The sequence below is a fragment of the Triticum urartu genome, chromosome 3A (genome assembly GCF_056163025.1).
Source record: "Triticum urartu cultivar PI428250 chromosome 3A, HENAU_Tu73, whole genome shotgun sequence".
NCBI lineage: Eukaryota > Viridiplantae > Streptophyta > Magnoliopsida > Poales > Poaceae > Triticum > Triticum urartu.
This window is the reverse complement of record NC_141875.1, coordinates 650340749-650367130: the sequence shown is the minus strand read 5'-3', so window position 1 is coordinate 650367130 and position 26382 is coordinate 650340749. Positions and strand designations below refer to the sequence as shown.

The 26382-nt window shown below is 48.9% G+C and overlaps 1 protein-coding gene across 1 annotated transcript in view; it reads right to left on the bottom strand.

Annotated features, from left to right (window-relative positions):
- Positions 1-1946: 1946 nt before the first annotated feature.
- The window catches only part of LOC147981089 (uncharacterized), a 37655-nt gene continuing 13219 nt past the window's right edge, over positions 1947-26382 (bottom strand). The window contains exons 2-3 of the mRNA XM_087515860.1: positions 13858-14542; positions 1947-2468 (exon numbers count right to left, since the gene is read on the bottom strand). Of these exons, the coding sequence (XP_087371986.1) occupies positions 1947-2468; positions 13858-14542 (1207 nt within the window). The remainder of the gene's footprint in view (positions 2469-13857; positions 14543-26382) is intronic.

Sequence of the window (26382 nt, the reverse complement as noted above, 5' to 3'; positions counted from 1 at the left end):
TTTCCTTCCATGTACCATGGCTGGAGCTGGACGGAGAGGGGGAGGAGGCACGGCGGTCCCACATGGCATACAGACATGACGCGGTTTTCTTGGGCAGGAAGGCAACTCTCCTCGCGCGCGCTTCATTGTGCATTTCAAAATCATTCTCATTTCAAAATCATACATGTCGTGGTGTTCGTGCTCCCGGCGGGCGCGTCGGGGACTCACCTGAACGGCCGCGTCGTTGCCGTGGTGGACGGCAAGAGCATCATAAGCCTCGGCGCAAGTAATTTACTTTGCGGTCCTCATCGACATGGCAGTTCTCAATAACTAGAAAAAACCTAGTGATAATGTGCATGCTAATCCTTTCCTTTAATAACTATTTTATACCAAATATTTATACAAAATTATTTTATCATACCAATACATTAATGACTTTAATTTCTAGTGATCTATACTCTCTTATATTTCTTTACGGAGAGAGTATTATTTAGCTGACTAACCAAATAACAACATTATGTAATAATAATTATGTCATTATTATCATTTTTAATGTTTGTTACTAAAAAATTAATTATTGAAATTTTAATTTTATATTTTTACAAACCTTGTGTTTAAATAAAAGTTGGAAGATTCTATAAATTGTATAGTACATATAGATATATGTGTATTGCGTGTGTCGGTATATATTTTATTACTATCACAAATATCACTATAGAGATCTCTAGAAGTGTATTTTCTGACTAATATCTTAATAGTTGTTTCAAGTATACTAGGAGTATTAGATAAACATATTTACAAAACCTTCTAGAATATAAATTGAACCATTTACAAATGAGACAATTTAGGTTCAGTAATAAGTTGGGAAAATGTGACTTGTAGGTAAACTAAATTTAATATTGGGGCCCTCCTCTTCTCAGTGCCTGGGGCGGTCTCCTCAGGGGGGGGGGGGGCTTGGCCTGAACGTGCAATGTTGCTACTTCTAGTAGATAGATGTATGACTTCCCCTCTCTTATAAGGCGTAACTTTGTTCATAATCATCTCCCCTATTCAATTATAAGGGTAGTGACATCATTCACAATCATATATATCACCGTACCCGGGGGTAAATCGATCCAAACACTAGGAGAATAAAATCTAGCTACCCTAGCCAGTTCATGAATGCTACTTCTCTGTTTCTATTTGCATCACCATGGTCGCGTGGCACGAAAGGGGGCAAGGATGCAATGCAAAGCAACAATAACAAAGAGACACCTGGTTCTCAGGAGGTATGGGTTTTCCTCCTCTAGCCCTTTTCTTGGTCACCTTCTACTGGCTTGAACGAATCTATTCAGCGGCAAGGAAAATGACCTGACCATATGATTCCTCAACTTTGGCTTTTCTTTGATGCATATTGCATCCCATGCGACTCCTTTTTAAAAAAACCCAGTGACTTGTCTTATTGACTCTAGCATCACTCCAATATGTCCACTTGCAATTCATCGTCATGTGTTAGCATAGTGGGGGCCCAGGTGAGATGGACAATGACGAGGCCCCTGCTTTCGAGACTGACATGGATGAGTACCCTACGGAGAATGTATGTTTTATCGCCCCGTTATGGACCAGATTTTGTGCTCTTAGGTTGCTACATGTTCATCGAGCTTTTGCATCCATACCACTGATGAAAATCTCATGTGTTTTCTGCCTCGCAGATAGTGCTACTTGATGTCCTGGGGAAGATGTCTTGGGAGACACTATGCTAGAGGAGATCAAGTCATTTGAGGCTTTTACCACACCCTAGAAGGTCACCCTAATCGGTCTGAAGCAGCACATTCGCGCTCTGCTGTAGGTGATTGAGTCCACTTCCATCTCCGGTGAAGGTCATTACATCTTGTTGACTATCTATTTGAGTTCATGTGTCTCGCTAGAGGCATGCATGGATATTGCATAACCGTGCATGCTAAATTACCAAAGGAAATGGGGGTAAACTACTCATCATCTACTGTATTGGACAAAAATAGATAGTCAATGACAGTATGCGGCCGCGACACCAAGCTACATGGTCGTTCGATGCGTCCATGTGCCGGATGATATGCTCCAACTTTAAACAACCTTCTCACGACAAATTCAAAGCTCGGGTAGATGGTGTTAGCACTAATGGAGCCAGAGGGAAATACCTCTAGAGGCACCGAGAAAGAGCAATACATGCCCAAGAACATCGCACGCCATGCGCGGCCACAACCCAAGCTCTTGAGACGGGACAGTGTCCCGGTATCCAAATTCACTCGATACATGCCGTACTGATGGCGATAGCCTGATTTATTTCGCGACGTGAATGGTACAACCTGATCATGCATCAGCATCAGCTCACCACAATTGCTGAAGAGATGCATACTGTCCGTATATGGGAAGACACGCATATTCAGCTTGGCAGCCACCTCCAGGCATGGTGGCTGGTTTGGACGGAATTGCAGCACCATGACAGCATTGACGTTAACATGGTACAAGCACTGTCGGTGTTAAAACCAGCGGATCTCGGGTAGGGGGTCCCGAACTGTGCGTCTAAGGCGGATGGTAACAGGAGGTAGGGGACACGATGTTTTACCCAGGTTCGGGCACTCTTGATGGAGGTAAAACCCTACGTCCTGCTTGATTGTTCTTGATAATATGAGTAGTACAAGAGTAGATCTACCACGAGATCAGAGAGGCTAAACCCTAGAAGCTAGCCTATGGTATGATTGTATGTTGTCCTATGGACTAAAACCCTCCGGTTTATATAGACACCGGGGGGGGCTAGGGTTACACAGAGTCGGTTACAAGGAAGGAGATCTACATATCCGTATTGCCAAGCTTGCCTTCCACGCCAAGGAGAGTCCATCCGGACACGCGACAAAGTCTTCAATCTTGTATCTTCATAGTCCAACAGTCCGGCCAGAGGATATAGTCCGGCTGTCTGGATACCCCCTAATCCAGAACTCCCTCAGTAGCCCCTGAACCGGGATTCAATGAGGATGAGTCCAGCGCGCAGATTGTCTTCGACATTGCAAGGCGGGTTCCTCCTCCGAATACTTCATAGAAGATTTTGAACACGAGGATCGTGTCCGGCTCTGCAAAACAAGTTCCACATACCGCCGTAGAGAGAATAATATTTCCACAAATCTGATCTGCTGATGTACCCCGTAGCGTGGCTTCACGCCACAGCCAGGTCTTTATTCGAATCATTTTTCATAACCTATCTCAGCGTGTTTCGCGAGGCGGTTTCCTTGGCACGTCTTGTCGAAGCAGAGATCGTGTCCCCTTATTACGGGATTCCCATCAATACGGACGTGGTTAACCCAACCGCGCCATCAATTACGGCGCTTGGGGGATAAGCGAGTTTTACCAGGCTTGTGGGGACGCATAGTTTCGTCCGCCCTTATAAAGGGATAGGGTTTCACCTTCTTCTGCCCACGCCTTCTTCCTCCTTGCTCATCCATTCTTGCGCACTCGAGCTCCAGCGCCCAAGTCCACATCCTTCTCCTCAACCCTCTCCAACATGTCCGGAGCGGGAGGCAAGTGGATGGTCTCCTCCGTCATGGAGAGATACATCAAAAAGCTGCGCGGGGCCGGATACTTAGCCGCGGATATCGCGCACCGGCTGCCAGCCGCGGGGCAGATCGTCTATACCCGGAACCTCATGAAAGGGTGGTTTTCCTCCCCCACTTCGTCCGCGGACTGGGGTTTCCCCTCCATCCATTCGTCCGCGGCCTTATGTTCTATTATGGGCTGGACTTTCATGATCTGGCCTTGAATTTCATCCTCAACATCTCGGCGTTTACCGTCGTGTGCGAGGCTTTCCTCCGCATCCGGCCCCACTTCGGCCTGTGGCTGAAGACCTTCAATATCAAGCCGAAGGTAGTAGGCGGCCAACAAGCGGAATGCGGCGGAGCCATGGTGGGAAAAATGCCCAACGTTACGTGGCTCGAGGGCTCCTTCTAGAGACCATAAAGGGGTGGCAATCAGGGTGGTTCTAAATCACCGAGCCGCGCGACATCAACTGGGTGGCGGCCCCCGAGTTTCGATCCGGAATCCCCACGCGGCTCACTTCCTAGAAGGAGAAGGGCATGTCCTGGGGTTCATTGGTGGAGATGGACGGACTCCAGAAGTGTATCCGGAACATGATAAGCAAGAAACTTAAGCTTGTCAACATAGTCCAGGTCATGCTCTTCCGCCAGATCCTCCCATGTCAACAACAGGCTTTCAACTTATGGGAGTTCGACCCGGCCCAGCACCAGACTTTACATGAGCTCTTTGACACGACGCATAAGGACGTTTGAAAGGTGTTGTTCAAGGGCGCCGAGGTCCCTCCTTCTCTTACCGAGGACCGCGAGCTAAGCGCGAAGCGCCCTGCGAATCCGGTAAGTTTTGTACATCTGGTAGGGTATTTATTTCCCATAGCTTAACCATGTGCGGGGTCTGAGCTCCCATGCCTTTGACAGGACTGGGTGGAGACATCGGAGCAGATTAACTGTCCGACCCCTCTGCCCGAAGACCCTGCGGACACTCTCCATACGGAAATGCGGACTCCGGCTCCTTACGAGGTGCCGGAGAAGACCAAGAAGAAGGCCCAGGGAACCCGAAAGAGTTCCCGGCGCTAGGTGCTATCGGACTTATCGTACGATAACTCCAAGACGCACTCCTCCCATGAAAATAGGGAGGAGGAAGATGAAGACTCTCCCCCTCAAGCCGGGGGAGACAAGAAAAGGAAGGCCGCCCCAACCGGGGAGGCCGAAGGGTCCAAGAAGGGAAGGACTCTCCTTCTGGACGGTTCCACCACCGCCGCCGACGGCGAAGACGAGTGGTTACTCAGGGCTAAGCCCCTGGCGAAGTCGTAAGTATTCAGATACCAGAGTAACTCATAGCAAACTTTTATCGCACTGCTCCTCCTAACGTCGAATATGATCATGCAGTACGCCCCGAGCCCATATCGACGTATCCTCGTCGGACGGTTCCTTGGACTCGTCAGATATGGATAGCGATCCACTTCCATCCGCCTCCTCTCCTCGCCCTACGGACAATGCCTAGGTATTGTCTCAAGGGGCACCGAGCCGGGGGGAGGTAGTCCCAGAGGCGCCTCAAGGCGAACTTCTGGACTCTAGGGGTGAAGGGAGCAAAACTCCCAAGGGCTCCGAGTTCGGCCCCCAGCCGAACGCCGCGCCGGAACCTCTAGTGGTTCCGGACTCCGGCAGGCGGCCCCCTTCCAAGAGGGGCAAGCCGCCCGTGCTAGTGACCTCTGTCCATCCAGAGGCACCGGACAACCTGCTGGGAGCACTTTGCGGCGCTTCCATCGACGAAGAGCACCGCACTATTATGAGTGTGGTGATCAAGAAAGTTCAGTACGCCAAGAGCGGACTGACTGAAGCCTGTGCCGGCCTTCTAACAGGCTTTGAAGTAAGTATTTAAAATATAGGAAAATATTACCGCATAGATAGTAGCCCCTGATGCTCTGTTTGGTGTTCACAAAGAAAAGCCGAATAGAGGATCAAATAATATCCGCAGGAGTCTAAATAAGTATGTCTATATGCGTATGCAGACTTTGCTACTGGCCTCTGCCGCACTGACTGCGGAGGTCGCCGCTCTGAAGCAGAACTTCGAGCGGTCCGAGAAAGAGCTCAGCCTTGCCAAGAGGCAACTCGAGGAGAATAAAGGTAAGTAATACCTTGTCTATATATATATATATATATAGGGTCGCGCTATTCGTCATCCTGGTTGAGGAATAGTTATTCTTCACCCCCCTCTATTTTACCATCAATGCACCGTAATTTTACGTTCCGTAAGTTTTGTCTTATTTCCGAGGCAAAAAGGGACCGTAAGAAAATATATAATCGCCGTAAAAAATATTTTATGTTATGTAAAATTACAAACATAAAAACATAGTCTAAAATACACATAAACTGCAAATTTTCTTGTCTTATGACCTATATTTTTATTTTCTCATGTCAAATTTTACGTAGTGAATCAATAGGAATGTAACTATTTGAATTTGAAATGCAATTTAATCATGAAATGATCGTAAGATTACCTCGGATGAAGAATAACTTATTCTGCACCCTGGGTGATGAATAGTAACACTATATATATATAAGATATGGTTGCAAAATGATAGGATCATCATGGATGTGCCAGGGGCCACGACCGAAGTGGCGACCCTGAAGCAAGCGCTGTCCGAGGCCGAAAACAAAGCGGCCAAGGAGCGCACCGAGCGGGAGAAACAAGAGGCACGAGTGGGCGAGGTGCAGTAAGAGCTCCAGGCTCTCGTAAAGAAGCACGAGGCTTTGGAGCTTGACTCGAAGACGTGAGAGTCCGAGCTTGCCGCGGCCCTCGAGAGCACAAAGCGTGCCTAGGCTGAAGCCCAAAAGGCCCTCCAGGAAATTGAGGCGATGAGGAAGATAGCAGCGGGTAAGGCATTCATTATGCAAAGCAAGCATGTGAAAGTAAATTACTTATTACTTACCCGAGTCCGGAGCTCTCCAGGAGCATTCGCAGATTTTCCCCGCAGCGTGTCGGTTGCTGCGAAATATTACCAGGCCGAGGAGGGAAGCTCGACAGAGAAGTTGTTCTGGTCTCAGTATACTAGGACCGAACACCCGATGCCTATGAGCGACCAGCTGAAGCAACTGGTCGAGCTGCACAAGGCGGCCGAACAGGCCATGAGGGGCCTTATAGTCCGGATGTGGCCAGGCGACTCCCTTCCCAACAGCTACTTTGGCCTGGTGAGGCGGCTTGTGGACGCCTGCCCTCGGCTGGAAGTCATAAAGCGATCCGTCTGCATCGAAGGTGCACGCCAGGCTTTTGCCCGTGCGAAGGTGCACTGGGCCAAGATGGACGCCGAGAAGCTGGTGAAGGAGGGGCCGCCGCAGGGCAAGGAGCATCGCCACCCTGAGATGTATTATGAGGGTGTCCTGAAGGGTGCCCGTCTTGTGGCGGATGAATGTGCGAAGGATGTAATTTTTGAATAAACTTGCTCGTGTGATCCTGTATTATGAAAACTTGTTCATGTGCGCTATGCAACGCTTGTTTGAATTTAAAATATTACCTTCTGTGCGGCCGTTTATCAAATCTGAGAGATGGCCAGTCGTCGGCTTCTGCCCCCATGCCACGAGTGCTGGGGTGTTCGGGATAAATCTGAGCACTCTTTTTCCCATTGTTGGATCCTTCGAGGGAGGTGCTCAGCACAACGAACAAGGCGATCGGACTATAATGTGTTATCACTCTCACTTAGCCATAAAAGTCTACAATTTTAAATTTTGGCGAAGCCCCTAGTATTCGGAAGGCCGAATTCGGGGCGCTATACACGCCTAAGTCGGGCAAAGCCGACTCCTCGCCCTAAGCGGCATAAGTCTTTAGGGACTCGAGACCTCTCGAACAGTGACCAACTCTCGCCTTATCATGACAGTCAGTTTTAGCTTTCTCTACTGAGGTGCTTAGCCCAGATGAACCGGGGCACAATCGCAGTAGTTCTCCCAGTGCTACCTTAACCGATATAGCGGAACGCAAGGTACCAAAACATGGGAGCCGGGCAAACCCAACTATTGACCCAAGACATGATTCGGAGCTGATGCATATAATGCTATAAGTTCGGGGTGCCGCACTGTCAAAAGTGTTTGGAGTTCTCACGCCGTATTATGGGGTACGCTTAAGCCCCTGGCGTATTGGCCGTACCAGAGTGTACGGGTGCTGAATGTCATGAATGAACATATATATAAAAAGAATAGAGAATGCTATAATAGACTAGTGCTATGCATTGTTTATTCAAAAAAGGTGCGTCGAGGCAGAATGATACAATTAGTGCGATAAGCAAAAAAGTAGGACTATTTGACATGTCCCTTCCAAGGGCAAGCTGAGGAATGGTATTTAAAGCATGTATTTCACTCGTTATCAGAGACCACCTGGGAATTCCATGGTGCGACATAGCTTTCTGCCTCCTTGGTTGTTGCATCGTGTGTCCGGCAATCGTACTGCCGGACGGCGTTTCCAGAGATTAAAGTCCTGAAAGAGAGAAAAATAATAAAGCGGGAAGCCCCTAGTGTGGTTGAGCCGCGTCTTGGGGCATGCCGTAGTCGTGCCCCCTCCCCACCTGTGCCCATGGTATTTTCAATGCGTAATTATGTACGCGTGGCACGGATTTCACCATTTGGCTGGTACTGGGGTGAGGGCGCATTGCTATGCGAGCTCGAAACGTGCCAGGCGGTCTTGTTGTCGATTACTCCGGGCGTGCTTGAAGGTGTCCGGGTCCTTAATCGCCGAACTGGTGGATTGCCTTAAGAGGCTGCTTTGCGCTTCTGCTGCGAGGGCCGCAGTGTGCTCCTCCATGCGAAGAGAGCGTTCTGTGTTTCCATTGATTGTGATGACCCCACGAGGTCCTGGCATCTTGAGCTTGAGATATGCATAGTGCGGTACCGTGTTGAATCTCGCAAATGCGGTTCGCCTGAGCAGTGCATGATAGCCACTATGGAACGGGACTATATCAAAGATTAGCTCCTCGCTTCGGAAGTTATCCGGGGATCCGAAGACCACTTCCAGTGTGACTGAGCCTGTACAATGGGCCTCTACACCTGGTATGATGCCTTTGAAGGTCATTTTTGTGGGTTTGATCCTCGAGGGGCTATACCCATTTTGCGCACTGTGTCATGATAAAGCAGGTTCAGGCTGCTGCCGCCGTCCATAAGGACTCGAGTGAGGTGAAATCCGTCGATGATTGGGTCTAGGACCAGTGCGGCGAATCCACCATGACGGATACTAGTGGGGTGGTCCCTGCGATCAAAGGTGATCGGACAGGAGGACCATGGGTTGAACTTTGGGGCGACTGGCTCCAACGCGTATACATCCCTTAACACACGCTTCCGCTCCCTCTTGGGGATGTGGGTTGCGTATATCATGTTCACCGTCCACACTTGTGGGGGGGAAGCTCTTCTTTCCTCTGGTGTTCGGCTGCCGGGGCTCTTCCTCGTCATCTCTATGTAGCCCCTTATCTTTGTTTTCGGCGTTTAACTTGCCGGCCTGCTTGAACACCCAACATTCCCTGTTGGTGTGGTTGGCTGGCTTGTCGGGGGTGCCATGTATTTGGCACGAGCGATCGAGTATACGGTCCAAACTGGACGGGCCCGGAGTGCTTCTTTTGAATGGCTTTTTCCGCTGACCGGGTTTAGAGCCTCTGAATCCGGCATTGACTGTCGTATCCTCGGTATTGTCGCTATTGACGCGGCGCTTATGTTTGTTGCAACGTGACCTGCCATTGCTATCCTTGGTATGTGAAGTACCGTGGTTCTTTGATATGTTATTGCTGCGGGCCAGTCAACTGTCTTCTCCCGCGCAAAAGCGGGTCATGAGTGTCGTGAGGGCTACCATAAATTTCGGCTTTTCCTGGCCAAGGTGCCGGGCGAGCCACTCGTCGCGGATGTTGTGCTTGAAAGCTACTAGGGCCTCTTCATCCGGACAGTCGACGATTTGATTTTTCTTTGTTAGGAACCGTGTCCAGAATTGCCTGGCCGATTCCTCTGGCTGCTGAATTATGTGGCTCAAGTCATCGGCATCTGGTGGTCGCACATAAGTGCCCTAAAAGTTGTCGAGGAATGCGGCTTCCAGATCTTCCCAACAGCCAATGGATTCTGCTGGCAGGCTGTTGAGCCAATGCCGAGCTGGTCCTTTGAGCTTGAGTGGGAGGTATTTGAAGGCGTGTAGATCGTCACCGCGGGCCATGTGGATGTGCAGGAGGAAGTCCTCGATCCATACCGCAGGATCTGTTGTGCCGTCGTATGATTCGATATTTACGGGTTTGAAACCCTCTAGGATTTGGTGATCCATTACTTCGTTTGTGAAGCATATCGGGTGTGTGGCGCCTCTGTAGTGGGCTATGTCGCGACGCAGCTCAAATGAGTCTTGTCCGCTGTGTTCAGCCCGGCCGGATTTACTTTTACTGTATCCGGTGTGACGGTTATCGTCTCGCGTAGTGGCACGCCCTCGTGATCCGTAGATCGATCTTGCATGTTTTGCTTTGTCCTCCAATACGTCTCGCAGGTCTAGCGTGTTTCCCCGTGCCTTGTCATTTGTATTTGCATGGCGTCGGGGTGCGGGCTGAGTTTTTGGCTGAAATGCCTCTCTGTCGCGGCCACGAGGTGGCCGATCAGCCGCGTCATATGCTGGACATGTCGGTTTTAATGCTTCCTCCTCCAGTCGGGGTAGCAACCTGCGCTTTGGGTAACCCTTGGGGGGGCGTTCGAGTTCATATTCCTCGGCCGCAAGGACTTCAGTCCACCTGTCAGCTAGCAAATCTTGATCAGCTTGAAGCTGCTGCTTTTTCTTAAGACTATTTGCCGTGGCTATAAGCTGGCGCTTGAAGCGCTCTTGCTCGGCGGGATCCTCCGGCATGACAAATTCGTCGTCGTCGAGGCTTGCCTCGTCTTCGGAGGGAGGCATGTAATTATCATCCTCCGCCTCTCCATCTGCCGCTCTCTCGGGAGGGCTGGCTTCTCCATCCTCATGCTCTAAATCTTGCTGGAGGGGATTGTTGTCGTCTTCGGTGTTAGGAAATAAACCACAAGTGTGTCATGGTCTATGAGTATTGGTCGAGTCCGAGAACCGGTGCGTTGCCACGTTCGTGTCTAGAGCGAGTCGAGCCGGTTGTGGCTAGGCCTGCGATCGTAAGTCAACGGAGCTATAGGATCAGCGGGCGCAGCGGAAGCGAGGTGGCGCCCAGGTCGTGCGTGCGCGGGCGCTGGAAATCGCAGGCTGTTGCTGGTGTGGTGCGTCCAGATTGTTAGCGTACGTGCGGGCGGCCGTATACCTAGGAGTTAGTAGTTAGTGCATGGGTCAGTTGATTACTGGATCAAGTCGTGTGGTGCATGGCATGAGAACCGGGTAGGTTGTTGCCTTGGCTGCGCGTGAGTCTATTGGACTGGGTATTTAAGTTGTACTGATGAATGAGAAAAGTTCAAGCCGAGAGGGCTGAGGAAAATATGTAGCCTGTGTGTTCGCCAAGGAGAAGAGCCCATGGCAAAGTATTTGTGCTCCTTCTTGGTCCATGCGTGTGTGTGTGTGTGTGTTTGAGTTTCTTCCATGTGTGTGTGTTCTTGTGTTCTTGAGAGAAGAAGATAAAGAGAAACCACAAGAGAGTTGTGTCAGGCAACGAGAGGAAGAAGAAGAGCGGCGCTGCGAGGAGAGGCGGCGCCAACATTCGGCACTGTCCGGAGTGTTATTATCTCCTGTGCCGGTGTCACCGCTTTTGCTTTGGCGAGTCTTAGAGCGGCGCCGCTGACGTCGGTGCTTGGGTTGCTTCTTGGAGGGATCATCCTCCGCCATCCCATCGCCATTGCCTACTTTGGGTGTGTCCACCATGTATATATCATATGATGAGGTGGCTGTCCAGTGCCCTGTGGGCAGTGGTTCCTCTTCGTCTCCCGCATCGTCGTCCATATCGTCGATGTCTTCGGAGTCGAAGTCAAGCATGTCGGTCAAATTATCGACAGTGGCTACTAAGTGGGTGGTGGGTGGGCGGCGAATTTCTTCGTCATCCGCATCCCAATCCTGCCGAACATAGTTCGGCCAGGACTCTCCTGACAGGGAGAGAGACCTTAATGAGTTCAGTATGTCGCCGAAGGGCGAGTGCTAAAAGATATCCGCAGAGGTGAACTTCATGATCGGTGCCCAGTCGGGTTCGATAGGCACGGGCGCAGGCGGTTCGGAGTCTGTGTCCGAGAAAGAATCCGGCAATTTGGCGTCACAGCTCTCGTGAAGGGTAAGGTCGATACTTGGCTCGATACCGCTGAGAATGCGGCTTCTGTGGCGGGGTCTATCCCCTCGTCCGTGGATGGCGCAATCGCTCCGAATTGAGGGTCGGGGCGGTTGCCGATGCAATCTCCTGAACACTGTCTGATGGTAGAGCTAAATCATACTCATCGTGACCGTGCGGCGCACTCGACAGGGGCTCGAATTCGTCGAAGATCAAGTCTTCGCGGATGTCGGCCGTGTAGTTTAAGCTTCCAAACCTGACCTGGTGGACAGGGGCGTAACTCTCGATCTGCTCCAGATGGCCAAGCGAGTTGGCCCGCAGTGTGAAGCCGCCGAATACAAAGATCTGTCCGGGGAGGAAATTCAAACCCTGGACTGCATCGCTATCGATGATCGAAGGAGCCATCAAGCCTAACGGTAACGACACAGAAGAACTCTCAATGAAATCACCAATGTCGGTGTCAAAACCGGTGGATCTCGGGTAGGGGGTCCCGAACTGTGCGTCTAAGGCGGATGGTAACAGGAGGCAGGGGACACGATGTTTTACCAAGGTTCGGGCCCTCTTGATGGAGGTAAAACCCTACGTCCTGCTTGATTGTTCTTGATAATATGAGTAGTACAAGAGTAGATCTACCACGAGATCAGAGAGGCTAAACCCTAGAAGCTAGCCTATAGTATGATTGTATGTTGTCCTACGGACTAAAACCCTCCGGTTTATATAGACACCGGGGGGGCTAGGGTTACACAGAGTCGGTTACAAGGAAGGATATCTACATATCCGTATTGCCAAGCTTGCCTTCCACGCCAAGGAGAGTCCATCCGGACACGGGACGAAGTCTTAAATCGTGTATCTTCATAGTCCAACAGTCCGGCCAAAGGATATAGTCCAGCTGTCCGGATACCCCCTAATCCAGGACTCCCTCAAGCACCCTGCAAACATTAGAGCAACTTTAGCAGACCCCGCAAAACGCCCTGCCCGCAAAAATTCCAACGAGTATGTGGGCTCGGTCCAATTTTCCGGCCAGAACAAAGCCCGCATACTCAACCGGCCCGCAAAACAATTTGCCGCAAACCGCAAACCGCACGCCCCGAGCACTATAAGTGCAGTTCCGCGACCCTTTTGCGGGTCTAAACCCTATCCCCCCGCCGCCGCGAGCCACCCGATTCCCTTTCCCCTCTCCCAATTTCTCGCCGCCGGCGACCCTCCGCCCCGCCTCCAGCCGTCATGTGGGGGCGAATGTGGAGCTCCGAACGCGGCTCCGGCAGCAGATCCGGCAGTCAGAGGGACCCGGAGCGCGAGCGGCGCGTCCGGTCCGACGGCGCGAGGAAGCGCAGCGCCCGGAGGTGGACCAACCACGGGTTGTTGCCGCCGGCGAGCTTCGACCGCCGCGAGACGGAGGAGTACGACCGCCGGCGCGCGTCCTTCTCCTCCGCGAGGTCTTCCTACGCCGGATCCTCCTCCTCCGACGCGGGCTTCCTCCCCGTGAAGAGGGAGTGGTTGGACGAGGAGGAGGAGCCGGAGCCACCGGCGCCGTTTGCCTTCTTCCCGGTGAAGGAGGAGCCCGAGGAGCCCGCTCTGCTCGGCCGCCGCGGAGTCGTCGACCCCGAGAACTATGTCGCGGACTTCGACGCCGTCGCCGCCGCCATCGCCGAGAAGAGCGTGCGCGAGGAGGAGGAGAGTCGGCGCCACGCGGAGGAGCTCGAGGCCCTCGAGTGACGGCGGGCGGTCGCCGACAACCGCTCCGCCAACGAGAAGGCTGAGGAGGGGCGCCGCATCCGCGCAGAGCAGGCGGCGAAGTACCTCGACCTGTGAAGCTCTGGCGAGGAGGATTGAGCGTCCGGCTCCTCCACCGCGTCGTCCAGTTGCCGCGACCTCGCCGCCGTCAGATCCAACCCATATGCTAGTAGTTTAACGTAGTTTGTAGTATAAACTATGCTTGTAGTTTGTTGATCATGTGATGAACTATGTAGTATGTGATGAACTATTGGTGCAATTTCTTCCGCGAAAGTGTGTTTTCAAATTATGCAGGTTTTGATACGGGTTCTGTTCTGCCGCGCATGTTTTCAACCCGCAAACGCGATCTTCGTGAAATCGCAAACGTGTTTTGCGAGTCGAATTTTTGCGGGGTCTGCTAGAGTTGCTCTTAGGGGCCTTTTTGTAAGCCCATCAGTTTTGTGTTCCAGCAACATCCAGTGGTCGTCGCCGGGCTTGGCCTTACCAAGCATGTCGAGCTTATTGAAGCAGAGCACCTCTGTTGAGTCATCACTAGCAATGCCGAAGCCCATCGTTATGAAGTTGCCTATGTTGAAAAAGGAAAGCATGGCATGGTCTTTAGACGGAAGCAACGTGGTGAGCGGCGGTAGCTCTGTGAGGTGACGCGTGAGCGGGTTGAGCAGGCGGACATGGTTATGGTCGTGGAGCAGGACGAGGAGGCCCTCAGGGGTGACGGCGAGCAGCTCATGGTCAAGGAGCTCCGGGAGGTCCAGTTGGGTGAACTCGCCGGTGGAGGAGTTTAGGAAGCAACGGCGGTTGGGAGCAGCGAGGGGGTCTCGGAGGAGGACCCACCGCCAGCAATGGAACTGGCGGTCGTGCCCGCCGTGGGAGCGCGGTTCTGTGCAGCATCGCCGCCATGCGCGGCACACGGCACGGAAACGAAGATAGTTGGCGACGTCATACGCGACGCGCTTGGCGATCAGCCCTGCCGGCCCATCGCCTAGAGCAGACCAGTCCCTCCTGTGTGTAATCCGCGCTGTGCGTGGGCGCTTCGCTCCCCAGTTGGGAGAAGGTCGCAGAAGATGATGAGGCCCCCTTCTTCCTCTGTCGTTTCATCCTCCTCCTTCGCTATCGCAGCAGGTGGTCCTTGGCCGAGTCGCCCGACGGGATGATGGAGGACAAATAGGAGCATGGGATCGGGCGGCGGCTTCCATTCCGGCGACGAGGGTTTCTTCCCGAAACCGGGGAGTTTATGGCCTCAAGGTACGGCCTCAAAAGCCTCTGCTGTGCTGCGGTCCGGCCCTGGTATATGACTGCGTCGGGGGTCGGTGTGGGCCTTATCCGTGTCCGACAGTAATCTGAGTCTGACTGCCTTACGTACGCGTTTCCCTTGAGCTTCTATGTGTCGCGTACTCACGCTTTGCGTCAAATAGCGCACAGGGGCCAGCCCAAGTGGAGCCGCTAGCGCCGAGCGGCATTGTATCGGCATTTGCTGTAGCTACCAGAGCGCTGTAGTGGGCGCTCTGTTCGCTGTAGTGCGCCGGACACTGTAGCTCGGATGTTTTTGTCTTCTTTTTATTTTGAATGTTTTTTTAATTCCCCGACATTTTTTAATTATGTGAACATAATTTGAAAATGTGAATATTTTTTAAAAAACATGAACAATTTGAGAAATCCCTTAACAGTTATTGAATTTCTAAACATTTTTTAAACATGAACAGATTAAAAAAATTTCCAATAAAATTATGAAAATAAATAAATTTGTGAACAAATAGATTTTAGTCATGCCCATTGACAGTGTAGTTGCACGGTGACACTTCCGAATTACAAAGTCTCTGAATAGGGAGATCGCTGGAGCCAAATCCATATGTCCTTTAATGCCACTGCTTTGAATACGATGGTGGTCTCTTTGGTGTATCCTTGGTATATCACGCGCAAAATCATTGGAGTAGTTTTTTCATTGCCAATGTATGCAATCAACTGAATCGGGCATACCTGGAAAACCTCTTGCCTCTCTAATAGCCATCAACATTTTTGTATCTCGCACATTTGATTCTCTAAAATACCCTACTCCAAATACCTGCACCATGGCGCGTGCAAATCTCACAAAGGTCTTTAGGCATGTTCTCTCCCTCATCGGGACCATCTCACCAATGGCACCGGTGGTGGTACCTAGTGGAAGCATTCTCATAACAGCCGCGCATTTTTGCTTAGTCCCTACATTCCAATAAAGAAGGCTCACACACTTCCCAAAATTAAACTTTGACAATAATTAGTTCATCTTTTTGTGATTTGAAAATTATACCATTGAAAACTACTTTACAATGTGAATCCTATGATATAGATTTTTTCACAAATAAATCACATTTGGTTGGTCTAATTTAGGGTCAGAGTTGAATTTTGGGAAATGTGCACGCCTTATTCATTGGAATGGAGGGAGTAGGAGAGAACGAGAGTGTTGGCCGCAACAGTGGCGTAGCCAGCCCAAAGCGCTAGGGTGGTCCGGTAATGGAAATATTTACATAAATATAATTATTTTCAAAGAAATATATTTTTACTACACTATATCACTAGTAGAAAAGGGGCCTATTGTCCCAGTTCGTAAGGGCCTTTTGTCCCGGTTCCTGAACCGGGACTAAAGGGTCGGTACTAATGCCCTGTCCCTTTAGTCCCGGTTCAATCCAGAACCGGGACAGATGGGCCTCCACGTGGCCTGTGCGCGAAGCCCAGGCAGGAGGGCCTTTGGTCCCGGTTGATGGCACCAACCGGGACCAAAAGGCATCCACGCATCAGCATTTCTGTGGCTGGGGTTTTTGTTTTTTTTGAAAGGGGGGGGGGGTTGGGGGTTTTGGGGGGTTAATTTAGGTGTTTCATATATTGTGTTAGCTAGCTATAATTAATAGAGAGAAGTGTCCTCTCTTATGTCCGTGCTTGGTCGACGCTACGTACTATACATACGTATAGAGAGGACTAGACACGCTAGCTAGCTAGTAAGCAAACGAAGGAAACAGAAGATCGTCATGAACATATATGCATACAGAGAGAAGTGATATCGACCACCTCTCCTTCTCCGAGAGATTGGTCGAACAACAAGTTCTCGTATATCTATCCGACACTACCGGCTACATATATGCAATAATTATCTTTTACAAATATAATCTCCTAACATACGGACTCATGGTCCACATAGTATTCTCCGTCTTCAGCGATCACGTGGTCAAGAAAGAATGCCGCCAATTCCTTTTGAATTGCTCACATGCGAGCTGGTGCTAGGAGTTCATCCCGCTTCTGAAACATCTAATTTGAAAAAGGGGGTCAATACATATATATATGAATGAATGAAACTCAACACAAATGATGGTAATAAAATAAAATTGTGAATGTTGTTATTTACGCACTTCATATTGTTCGTCAGAGTAGCCCCGCTCACAGGTCGTGTGGCGGATGGACTCGCAAACGTAGTATCCACAGAAATCATTCCCTTGTTCCTGCCACAACCACTTTACAAGAAATATAGATCAATCAAACTGATAAGCAAGAATGCCAAATGCTATTGATGAAACTAGCGCTTGAATCAATAGGAGATGCGCGGAACATGCTACTATAGTACTTACTTTCGGGTGTCTAAATTGCAGCTTCTTCGGGAGTCCCGGAGCTTTTTTGGTGAATTTTTTCCAAACCCTGCCAGACAAAGAAAACAATTACTTGATATATCAGGAAATGAACAAAGTTGCTGATATGATGGATAATGATTGATTTAACTTACTTCTCGAGCATTTGAGTCATGTCCGCATAGTCCTGGGGATCTTTTCGTCTTGAGTCTAAGACGGTTACTAGTCCCTGCTCAAGCTTAATCTCTAGGAGAATATAGTGGAAACTGCACACGCATGCATAACTCATCAATTATATTACTATAACCTTGACTAATATATAAGGGAAACCAAATATGCACAAGACAGTAACACTCACTTGAAGTTGTAAGGAAAGAGTATTATATCTTTGTTTTCATTTATTACCAACGATCGTAGCAAGTTGGCCTCGGTATCTGCGGCATGAAATTTAACCTGAGTTGCATCTATGATATTTGTGTTAATGAACCCAATATCACCGATTTGTCTTTTCTTCAATTCGACGATCTTCAATCTGCATAATATAGTGAGGGTAATTATAAATACATGCAATGAAAGAGCTGAGCTATATAGAGAGACTTAATGACAGAAGTAGTACTACTTACAGACAGTAGCAGGTGATCGTTGCTTTATCAAGGGCCAATTGATTGAAAAACTGAAAGAACTCCTCAAATGGAACATGCAACAGATCAATTCCAACGAGGTCATGCTCCTTTTTAACTCTCACATACAAAGTACTCCTCCCCCCAGACTCTCTGCAGATTTTCAAGTACCAATGATGCAATCTTCGCATCATCGTTGATAGAGATCTTTCATCTTTGACGAGAGGCTTCCCGTACTCGTATCTTTGTATCTGCACCTCCATGAAATCATAATGTACATCGTCGGGCAGGTAATCTCCAAGATTGCTATAACCGGGCACCATCCTCGGATCATTAGCAACAATGTCGCTAGGCACCTTGAGCGGGGGGCACGATTGCTTCGCTTGTTCGCCGAGCTGGGCAATTTGTTTCCCAGCTCGTCGTTCTTTCAGCCTTTGATCACTGACAGTACTTCCCGACCGCTCCGCTTCGGCAAATTCCTTTCCAATAATGCGCTCATAGTTTCCTTTCGACGGAGACTTGGGTGGTTTTGTCAGGGCAGCCAGAGTGCGCTTCGCTTTCACCGGATCTACCTTCTCCTCCGGAGATGGATGTTTCTTTGCTTTCACCCCTTCAAAGAAGTTCCTCACTTCTTCTCGCGCGATCTTGGCGTTCTCCTCCGGGATCCTCTCGTATGGTAACTTCTCTGGAGTCTTCAGAGAAGGACCGAATCTGTATGTCCTCCTGCCTCTGGCTGTACTGCTAGACACCGGCAGAGCAGATGGAGCGGTTGTCTTCTTTACTTGCTTACGAGGTGGAGGAGAAGGACTACGACGCGCCGGAGCAGCCGAAGCGGCGGCAGCTCTCTTCCGCCCTTGCTCACGAGGCGGAGAAGGAGGAGGCTGGCTGCTCGGGCGCGCCGACGCAGGCGGAGAAGGAGGCGGAGTGCCGCCACGCGCCGGAGAAGGAGCCGGCCGAGTGCCCTGATCGTCACTCGCCGGAGGAGGAGGCAGTGGAGGAGGCGGAGTGCCCTGACTCGCCGGAGGAGGAGGAGGCGGAGGCGTCCAGTTCGAAAGGTTGATGAGCTCCTTCTGCCATAGGCATGGAGTCTTCAGAGCAGAACCCAGCCGAGTCTCCCCTTCACCGGTAGGGTGGTCAAGCTGGAGGTCCTCAAATCCCTCCGTTATTTTATCCACCATCACCCTAGCATATCCTTTTGGAATTGGCCAGCAGTGAAAAGTTGCGCCGGGTTCAGTAGGAAAAACAGAGCCAACAGCCGCCTTGACCTTCATATTAATCCATTGCGTCATAAGATGGCCATTTTGAGACTCCGTGATAGAATCCATGGGATAGCTGGCAGGAGCCATCAAGACATGCTCTGGCTGAAGCAGCTCGGTGGAAGCCACGCTGCTTCTCCGCTGAGATGACGGGGTAGCTTCAGGGGAAGCTTCGGCAGTTCGTTTGCTGCGATTTGCTTCTCGTTCCTCTATCGCTTGTACCCTAGCGTGCAGCGCCTGTAGCTGGGTCTGCTCCACTTTCTTCCTCCTCTCGTGGCATTTGTAACCGCCTGTGTCCGAAAACCAGCCTTCCACGGAATGGAGCCTGGCGTGCCTCGTGTCCGTCCAGGGTGCTCAGGATTCCCGAGGGCCGGATTCCCGAGGGCCATTGTGAGCTCATCGTTCTCTCTGTCTGGAACGAACGTCCCTTGCTGTGCTGCTTCGATATAGTGCTTAAGCCTCTTGACTGGTATTTCCATTTGCTCGTCCGTCCAAATGCACTTCCCTGATACAGGGTCCAAGGTTCCGCCAGCCCTGAAGAACCAAGTCCAGCAACGGTCTGGCCAGTTAATTGTCTCTGGTTCGATCCCTTTATCAACCAGATCATTCTCAATCTTGGCCCACTTAGGCCGGGCTGCGAGGTAGCCACTTGACCCCATGCGATGGTGATGCTTCTTCTTTGCAGCATTTTGCTTGTTTGTCACTGACATCTTCTTACTCTTTTCCGATGTCTTGTGGGCCACAAATGCGGGCCAGTGATCTCTGATCTTCTCATATTTGCCCTTGAATTTTGGTGTCTCTTTATTTTCGACAAACTTATTCAGCTCTTTCTTCCACCTCCTGAATAGTTCTGCCATCCTCTTAAGAGCAAAAGACTTGATTAATTGCTCTTTAACTGGCTTCTCCGGATCATCCTCTGGCGGTAGGGTGAAATTTGACTTCAGCTCAGTCCAAAGATTATTTTTCTGCATATCATTGACATAAGACACCTCAGGGTCTTCTGTAGCCGGCTTTAACCATTGCTGGATGCTGATCGGGATCTTGTCCCTAACCAAAACCCCGCACTGAGCAACAAATGCGCTCTTTGTCCGGAGGGGTTCAATCGGTTGGCCGTCGGTCGCGATTGCTATGATCTCAAACTTTTCATCCGAGCTCAACTTTCTCTTCGGGCCTCGTCTCTTTACCGAAGTTGTCCTCGATCCGGAGGGCTAGAAAAAAGAACAAAGACTTAATTAATATGTGTACATACCAAAACAATGAATGCATCAATTAGCTAGTCAGCAGAAGCTTAATTAATATATATACCTGGCCGGACTCGGTTCGGTCACCGGAGACGTCATCACGGTCTCCTTCTTGCACCTGCTTTGTGTCACCGGAGCCGTCCTCACGGTCTCCTTCTTGCACCTGCATTAGGTCACCGGAGCCATCATAATCATAGCCAGCTGCTTCCAGACCATTGGTGTCGTTGAGAAACAACGAGCAGACGGCATCACTTCCTCGTGCGATTATGTCCCCCAACAACTCTTCTTGTACTTCGTCTCGGGCGGTGTCCGTAGTTTCTACAAATATTTACAACATGGCAATTTTTATTCAAACATGACAGATGGATATATTAGTGGCAAACGTAGAACTAATATTAATTAGTGGCCTCGATGCTGCTTCTCTAGGGTTTGGGGTGGCCTCAACGCTGCTTCTCTAGGGTTTGAACTGGCCTCGACAACGCTTCAAGGATAGAAAAAGACGAGGAAGAAGAAAAAAAAGGAGAAGAAAGGATGTAGTTCCTCTTTTTTTTATCGGGAACGAGGGTCGTCGAGGGTCGCCAAGCGGTAGAGGAAACCCTAAATAGCAAGTATCGTGCGTGTGAGATACATGTGGCCGTCGGTGTTGGACACTACATCCACGTCCCACAAGTGACGTGGGCGTCGAAGCCCGCGTCACTTGTGGGACATGGGTGTAGTGTCCGACACTGACGGCCACATGTATCTCACATCGACGATACTTGCTATTTAGGGTTTCCTCTACCGCTCGGCGACCCTGACCCTCGACGACCCTCGTTCCCGATAAAAAAAGAGGAAGAAGAAAAAAAAGAGGAGAAGAAAGACGGGCGGGGCGGGGTGACGGCGACGGGCGGGGCAGGGGCGACGGCGACGGGCGGGGCAGGGCGACGACGACGGGCGGGCCGGGGGCGACTGCAGGGGCGGCGGGCGAGGGCACGGGCGATGGCGACGGCGCGGTCAGGGGCGACTGCAGGGGCGGCGGACGGCGTCGGGGCAGCTTGGCGGCGTCGATGAGCTCGGCGTCGTCGGGGGCAAATGGTCGATGAGAAACTGAAATTTTCACAAGTCCTGGTTATATACCAAGAGCATTGGTCCCGGTTCGTGGCACCAACAGGGACCAATGCCACCTTTAGTCCCGGTTGGTACCACCAACCGAGACCAAAGGCCTCATTTCAGCAGCCCAAAGGGCGGGAAGCGGCGGCCTTTGGTCCCGGTTGGCGGCACCAACCGGGACTAAAGGGGGGCATTGGTCACGGTTTGTGCCATGAACCGTGACCAATGCCTCCTTTAGTCCCGGTTGGTGCCACCAACCGGGACCGAAGGCATGCGCCTGCCAAAGCCGCGGTGCGGTGGGATGTTTAGTCCCACCTTGCTAGCTGAGGAGCGGCCGCACCTGTTTATAAGCGCTGCCCCGCCCTCTCCATCGAACTCCTCAGAACTGCAGGCCTTTGGGCCTAATCTCATACCGTTATGCCTATGGGCCTGCTGGGCCTTCTGCGGGCCTGAATCCTGGCCCATGGATGGTCTTCTAGTCGTATTCAGGCCGTGGTGGCCCAGTAGGTGGCATTTTTTTACTATTTATTTTTTTTCATTTCTACTTAGAACTAAATACTTATAGTTTTTTAGTGATTTTTTTCTTTTAGGTCACAAAAATTATAAACTTTCTATTAGTGCCATTAGTTTTAAAATTTGAATAGTTTAAATTTGAATTTTTTAAAATTTGTGTGAATCACTAGTTTATGAATAACTTTACTATAAAAAATTATTTTTGAGTAATTCTTTTTCCTGCTATTTAATATTACTGTGTTTTATCATTATACTCAATTTGGTAATTTTAGTTAGTCATAACAAATATTATAGGCATTTTTTTTGCTATTTATTTTTTCATTTCTACTTAGAACAAAATACTTATAGTTTTTTAGTGATTTCTTTTTTTTAGGTCACAAGAATTATAAACTTTCTCTTAGTGCCATTAGTTTTCAAATTTGAAAACACTTTTTTTGTTTTTTTGCTTTTAGTGCCTATTTTTTCCAGTTTTTTTGTTTTGTTTTCTGCATTATTTATTTTCTTTTGTTTTTTTGCTTTATTTTTAATTCTTTTTTGCTTTTAGTTTTAGAAAAATTATAAACTTTCTGTTAGTGCCATTAGTTTTCAAATTTGAAAACACTTTTTTAGTTTTTTTGTTTTCTTTGTTGCTTTATTTATTTTATTTTGTTTCTACTTACAACAAAATACTTATTGTTGCTATTTATATTTTTTTTCAGCTTTTTTTTTTGTTTTATGTATTATTTATTTTCTTTTGTTTTTTCCTTTATTTTTTAATTCTTTTTGCTTTTAGGTCAGCAAAATTATGAACTTTCTGTTAGTGTCATTAGTTTTAGAAAAATTATAAACTTTATGTTAGTGCCATTAGTTTTCAAATTTGAATAGTTAAAATTTGAATTCTTTGAAATTTGTGTGAATCACAAGTTTGTGATTAACTTTACTAAAAAATGAACATAGATGCACCTATAGAGAAAATTCGACCTAAATTCATAGTTTTCAAATGAACTCTGAAAAAGTTGGCATAGCATACTCGTGTTTTACAAAGTTGGCATAGTATCATCATAATAGTTGCGGGAGAAAGTCTTCACTTTTTCTTTGCTTGTGTCATTTGCTTATTGCACCGTAACCATGGATAATCTTCATCGTTTATCAGGATGCTTGGGTCAGCCTTGCCATTGAAGGGAGGAATTTCATGAAACTTTTCATAATCTTCAGACATGTCTGTCTTGCCCTCCACTCCCAGGATATCCCTTTTTCCTGAAAGAACTATGTGGCGCTTTGGCTCATCGTATGATGTATTCGCTTCCTTATCTTTTCTTTTTCTCGGTTTGGTAGACATGTCCTTCACATAGATAACCTATGCCACATCATTGGCTAGGACGAACGGTTCGTTAGTGTACCCAAGATTTTTCAGATCCACTGTTGTCATTCCGTATTGTGGGTCTACCTATACCCCGCCGCCTAACAGATTGACCCATTTGCACTTAAACAAAGGGACCTTAAAATCATGTCCGTAGTCAAGTTCCCATATGTCCACTATGTAACCATAATATGTGTCATTTCCGCTCTCGGTTGCTGCATCAAAGCGGACACCGCTGTTTTGGTTGGTGCTCTTTTGATCTTGGGCGATCGTGTAAAATGTATTCCCATTTATCTCGTATCCTTTGTAAGTCAATAGAATCAAAGATGGTCTCCTGGACAACAAGTACAGCTCATCACAAACAGTGTTGTCACCTCTGAGACGTGTTTCCAACCAACTGCTGAAATTCCTGATGTGTTCACATGTAATCCAGTCGTCGCACTGCTCCGGGTGTTTGGAGCGCAGACTGTTCTTGTGTTCATTGACATACGGGATCACCAAGGTAGAGTTCAGTAGAACTGTGTCGTGTGCTTGAGACCAAGAATATTCGTCCCTGCATATTATTGAGTCACTTCCAAGAGTGCCTTTTCCAGTCAGTCTCCCCTCATACCGCGATTTAGGGAGACCTATCTTCTTAAGGCCAGGAATGAAGTCAACACAAAACCCGATATATCCTTTGTTTGATGGCCCATGGAGATGCTTCCTTCTGGCCTAGCGCGGTTACAGACATATTTCTTTAGGACTCCCATGAACATCTCAAAGGGGAACATATTGTGTAGAAATATGGGCCCCAGGATGACAATCTCGTCGACTAGATGAACTAGGACGTGCGTCATGATATTGACGAAGGATGGTGGGAACACCAGCTCAAAACTGACAAGACATTGCGCCACATCACTCCTTTGCCTTGGTATGATTTCTGGATCGATCACCTTCTGAGAGATTGCATTGAGGAATGCACATAGCTTCACAATGGATAATCGGACGTTTTCCGGTAGAAGCCCCCTCAATGCAACCGGAAGCAGTTGCCTCATAATCACGTGGCAGTCATGAGACTTTAGGTTCTGAAACTTTTTCTCTGGCATATTTATTATTCCCTTTATATTCGACGAGAAGCCAGTCGTGACCTTCATACTGAGCAGGCATTCAAAGAAGATTTCTTTCTCTTCTTTCGTAAGAGCGTAGCTGGCAGGACCTTTATACTACTTCGGAGGCATGCCGTCTTTTTCGTGCAAACGTTGCAGGTCCTCTCGTGCCTCAGGTGTATCTTTTGTCTTCCCATACACGCCCAAGAAGCCTAGCAGGTTCACGCAAAGGTTCTTCGTCACGTGCATCACGTCGATTGAAGAGAGGACCTCTAGGTCTTTCCAGTAGGGTAGGTCCCAAAATATAGATTTCTTCTTCCACATGGGTGCGTGTCCCTCAGCGTCATTCAGAACAGCTAGTCCGCCGGGACCCTTTTCAAAGATTACGTGTAAATCATTGACCATAGCAAGTACGTGATCACCGGTACGCATGGTGGGCTTATTCCGGTGATCTGCCTCGCCTTTGAAATGCTTGCCTTTCTTTCGATATTGATGGTTGGTCGGAAGAAATCGACGATGGCCCAGGTACACATTCTTCCTGCATTTGTCCAAGTATATACTTTCAGTGTCATCTAAACAGTGCGTGCATGCGTGGTATCCTTTGTTTGTCTGTCCTGAAAGGTTACTAAGAGCGGGCCAATCGTTGATGGTCACGAGCAGCAACGCCTTTAGGTTAAATTCCTCCTGTCTGTGCTCATCCCACGTACGTACACCATTTTCCATTCCACAGCTGTAAAAGTTCTTCAACTAATGGCCTTAGGTACACATCAATGTCTTGGCCGGGTTGCTTAGGGCCTTGGATGAGAACTGGCATCAGAATGAACTTCCGCTTCATGCACATCCAAGGAGGAAGGTTATACATACATAGAGTCACGGGCCAGGTGTTGTGATTGCTGCTCTGCTCCCCGAAAGGATTAATGCCATCCGCGCTCACTAGTAGAAAAAGGGCCTGTTGTCCCGGTTCGTAAGGGCCTTTTGTCCCGGTTCTGGAACCGGGACTAAAGGGTCGGTACTAATGCCCTGTCCCTTTAGTCCCGGTTCAATCCAGAACCCGGACAGATGGGCCTCCACGTGGGCAGTGCGCGGAGCCCAGGCAGGAGACCCTTTGGTCCCGGTTGGTGGCACCAACCGGGACCAATAGGCATCCACGCGTCAGCATTTCTGTGGCTGGGGTTTTTGTTTTTTTAAAGGGGGGGTTTAGGGGGGTTAATTTAGGTGTTTCATATATTGTGTTAGCTAGCTATAATTAATAGAGAGAAGTGTCCTCTCTTATGTCCGTGCTTGGTCGATGCTACGTACTATACATACGTATAGAGAGGACTAGACACGCTAGCTAGCTAGTAAGAAAACGAAGGAAATAGAAGATCGTCATGAACATATATGCATACAGAGAGAAGTGATATCGACCACCTCTCCTTCTCCGAGAGATTGGTCGAACAACAAGTTCTCGTATATCTATCCGACACTAACGGCTACATATATACAATAATTATCTCTTACAAATATAATCATACGGACTCAGGGTCCACATAGAATTCTCCGTCTTCAGGGATCACGTGGTCAAGAAAGAATGCCGCCAATTCCTCTTGAATTGCTCGCATGCGAGCTGGTGCTAGGAGTTCATCCCGCTTCCGAAACATCTAATTTAAAGAAGGGGGTCAATACATATATATATGAATGAATGAAACTCAACACAAATGATGGTAATAAAATAAAATTGTGAATGTTGTTATTTACGCACTTCATATTGTTCGTCAGTGTAGCCCCGCTCACAGGTCGTGTGGCGGATGGACTCGCAAATGTAGTATCCACAGAAATCATTCCCTTGTTCCTGCCACAACCACTTTACAAGAAATAGAGGTCAATCAAACTGATAAGAAAGAATGCCAAATAGTATTGATGAAACTATCGCTTGAATGACTAGTAGATGTGCGGAACATGCTACTATAGTACTTACTTTCGGGTGTCTAAATTGCAGCTCCTTCGGCAGTCCCGGAGCTTTTCTGGTGAATTTTCTCCAAACCCTGCCGGGCAAAGAAAACAATTACTTGATATATCAGGAAATGAACAAAGTTGCTGATATGGTGGATAATGATCGATTTAACTTACTTCTCGAGTATTTGAGTCATGTCTGCATAGTCCTGGGGATCTTTTCATCTTGAGTCTAAGACGGTTACTAGTCCCTGCTCA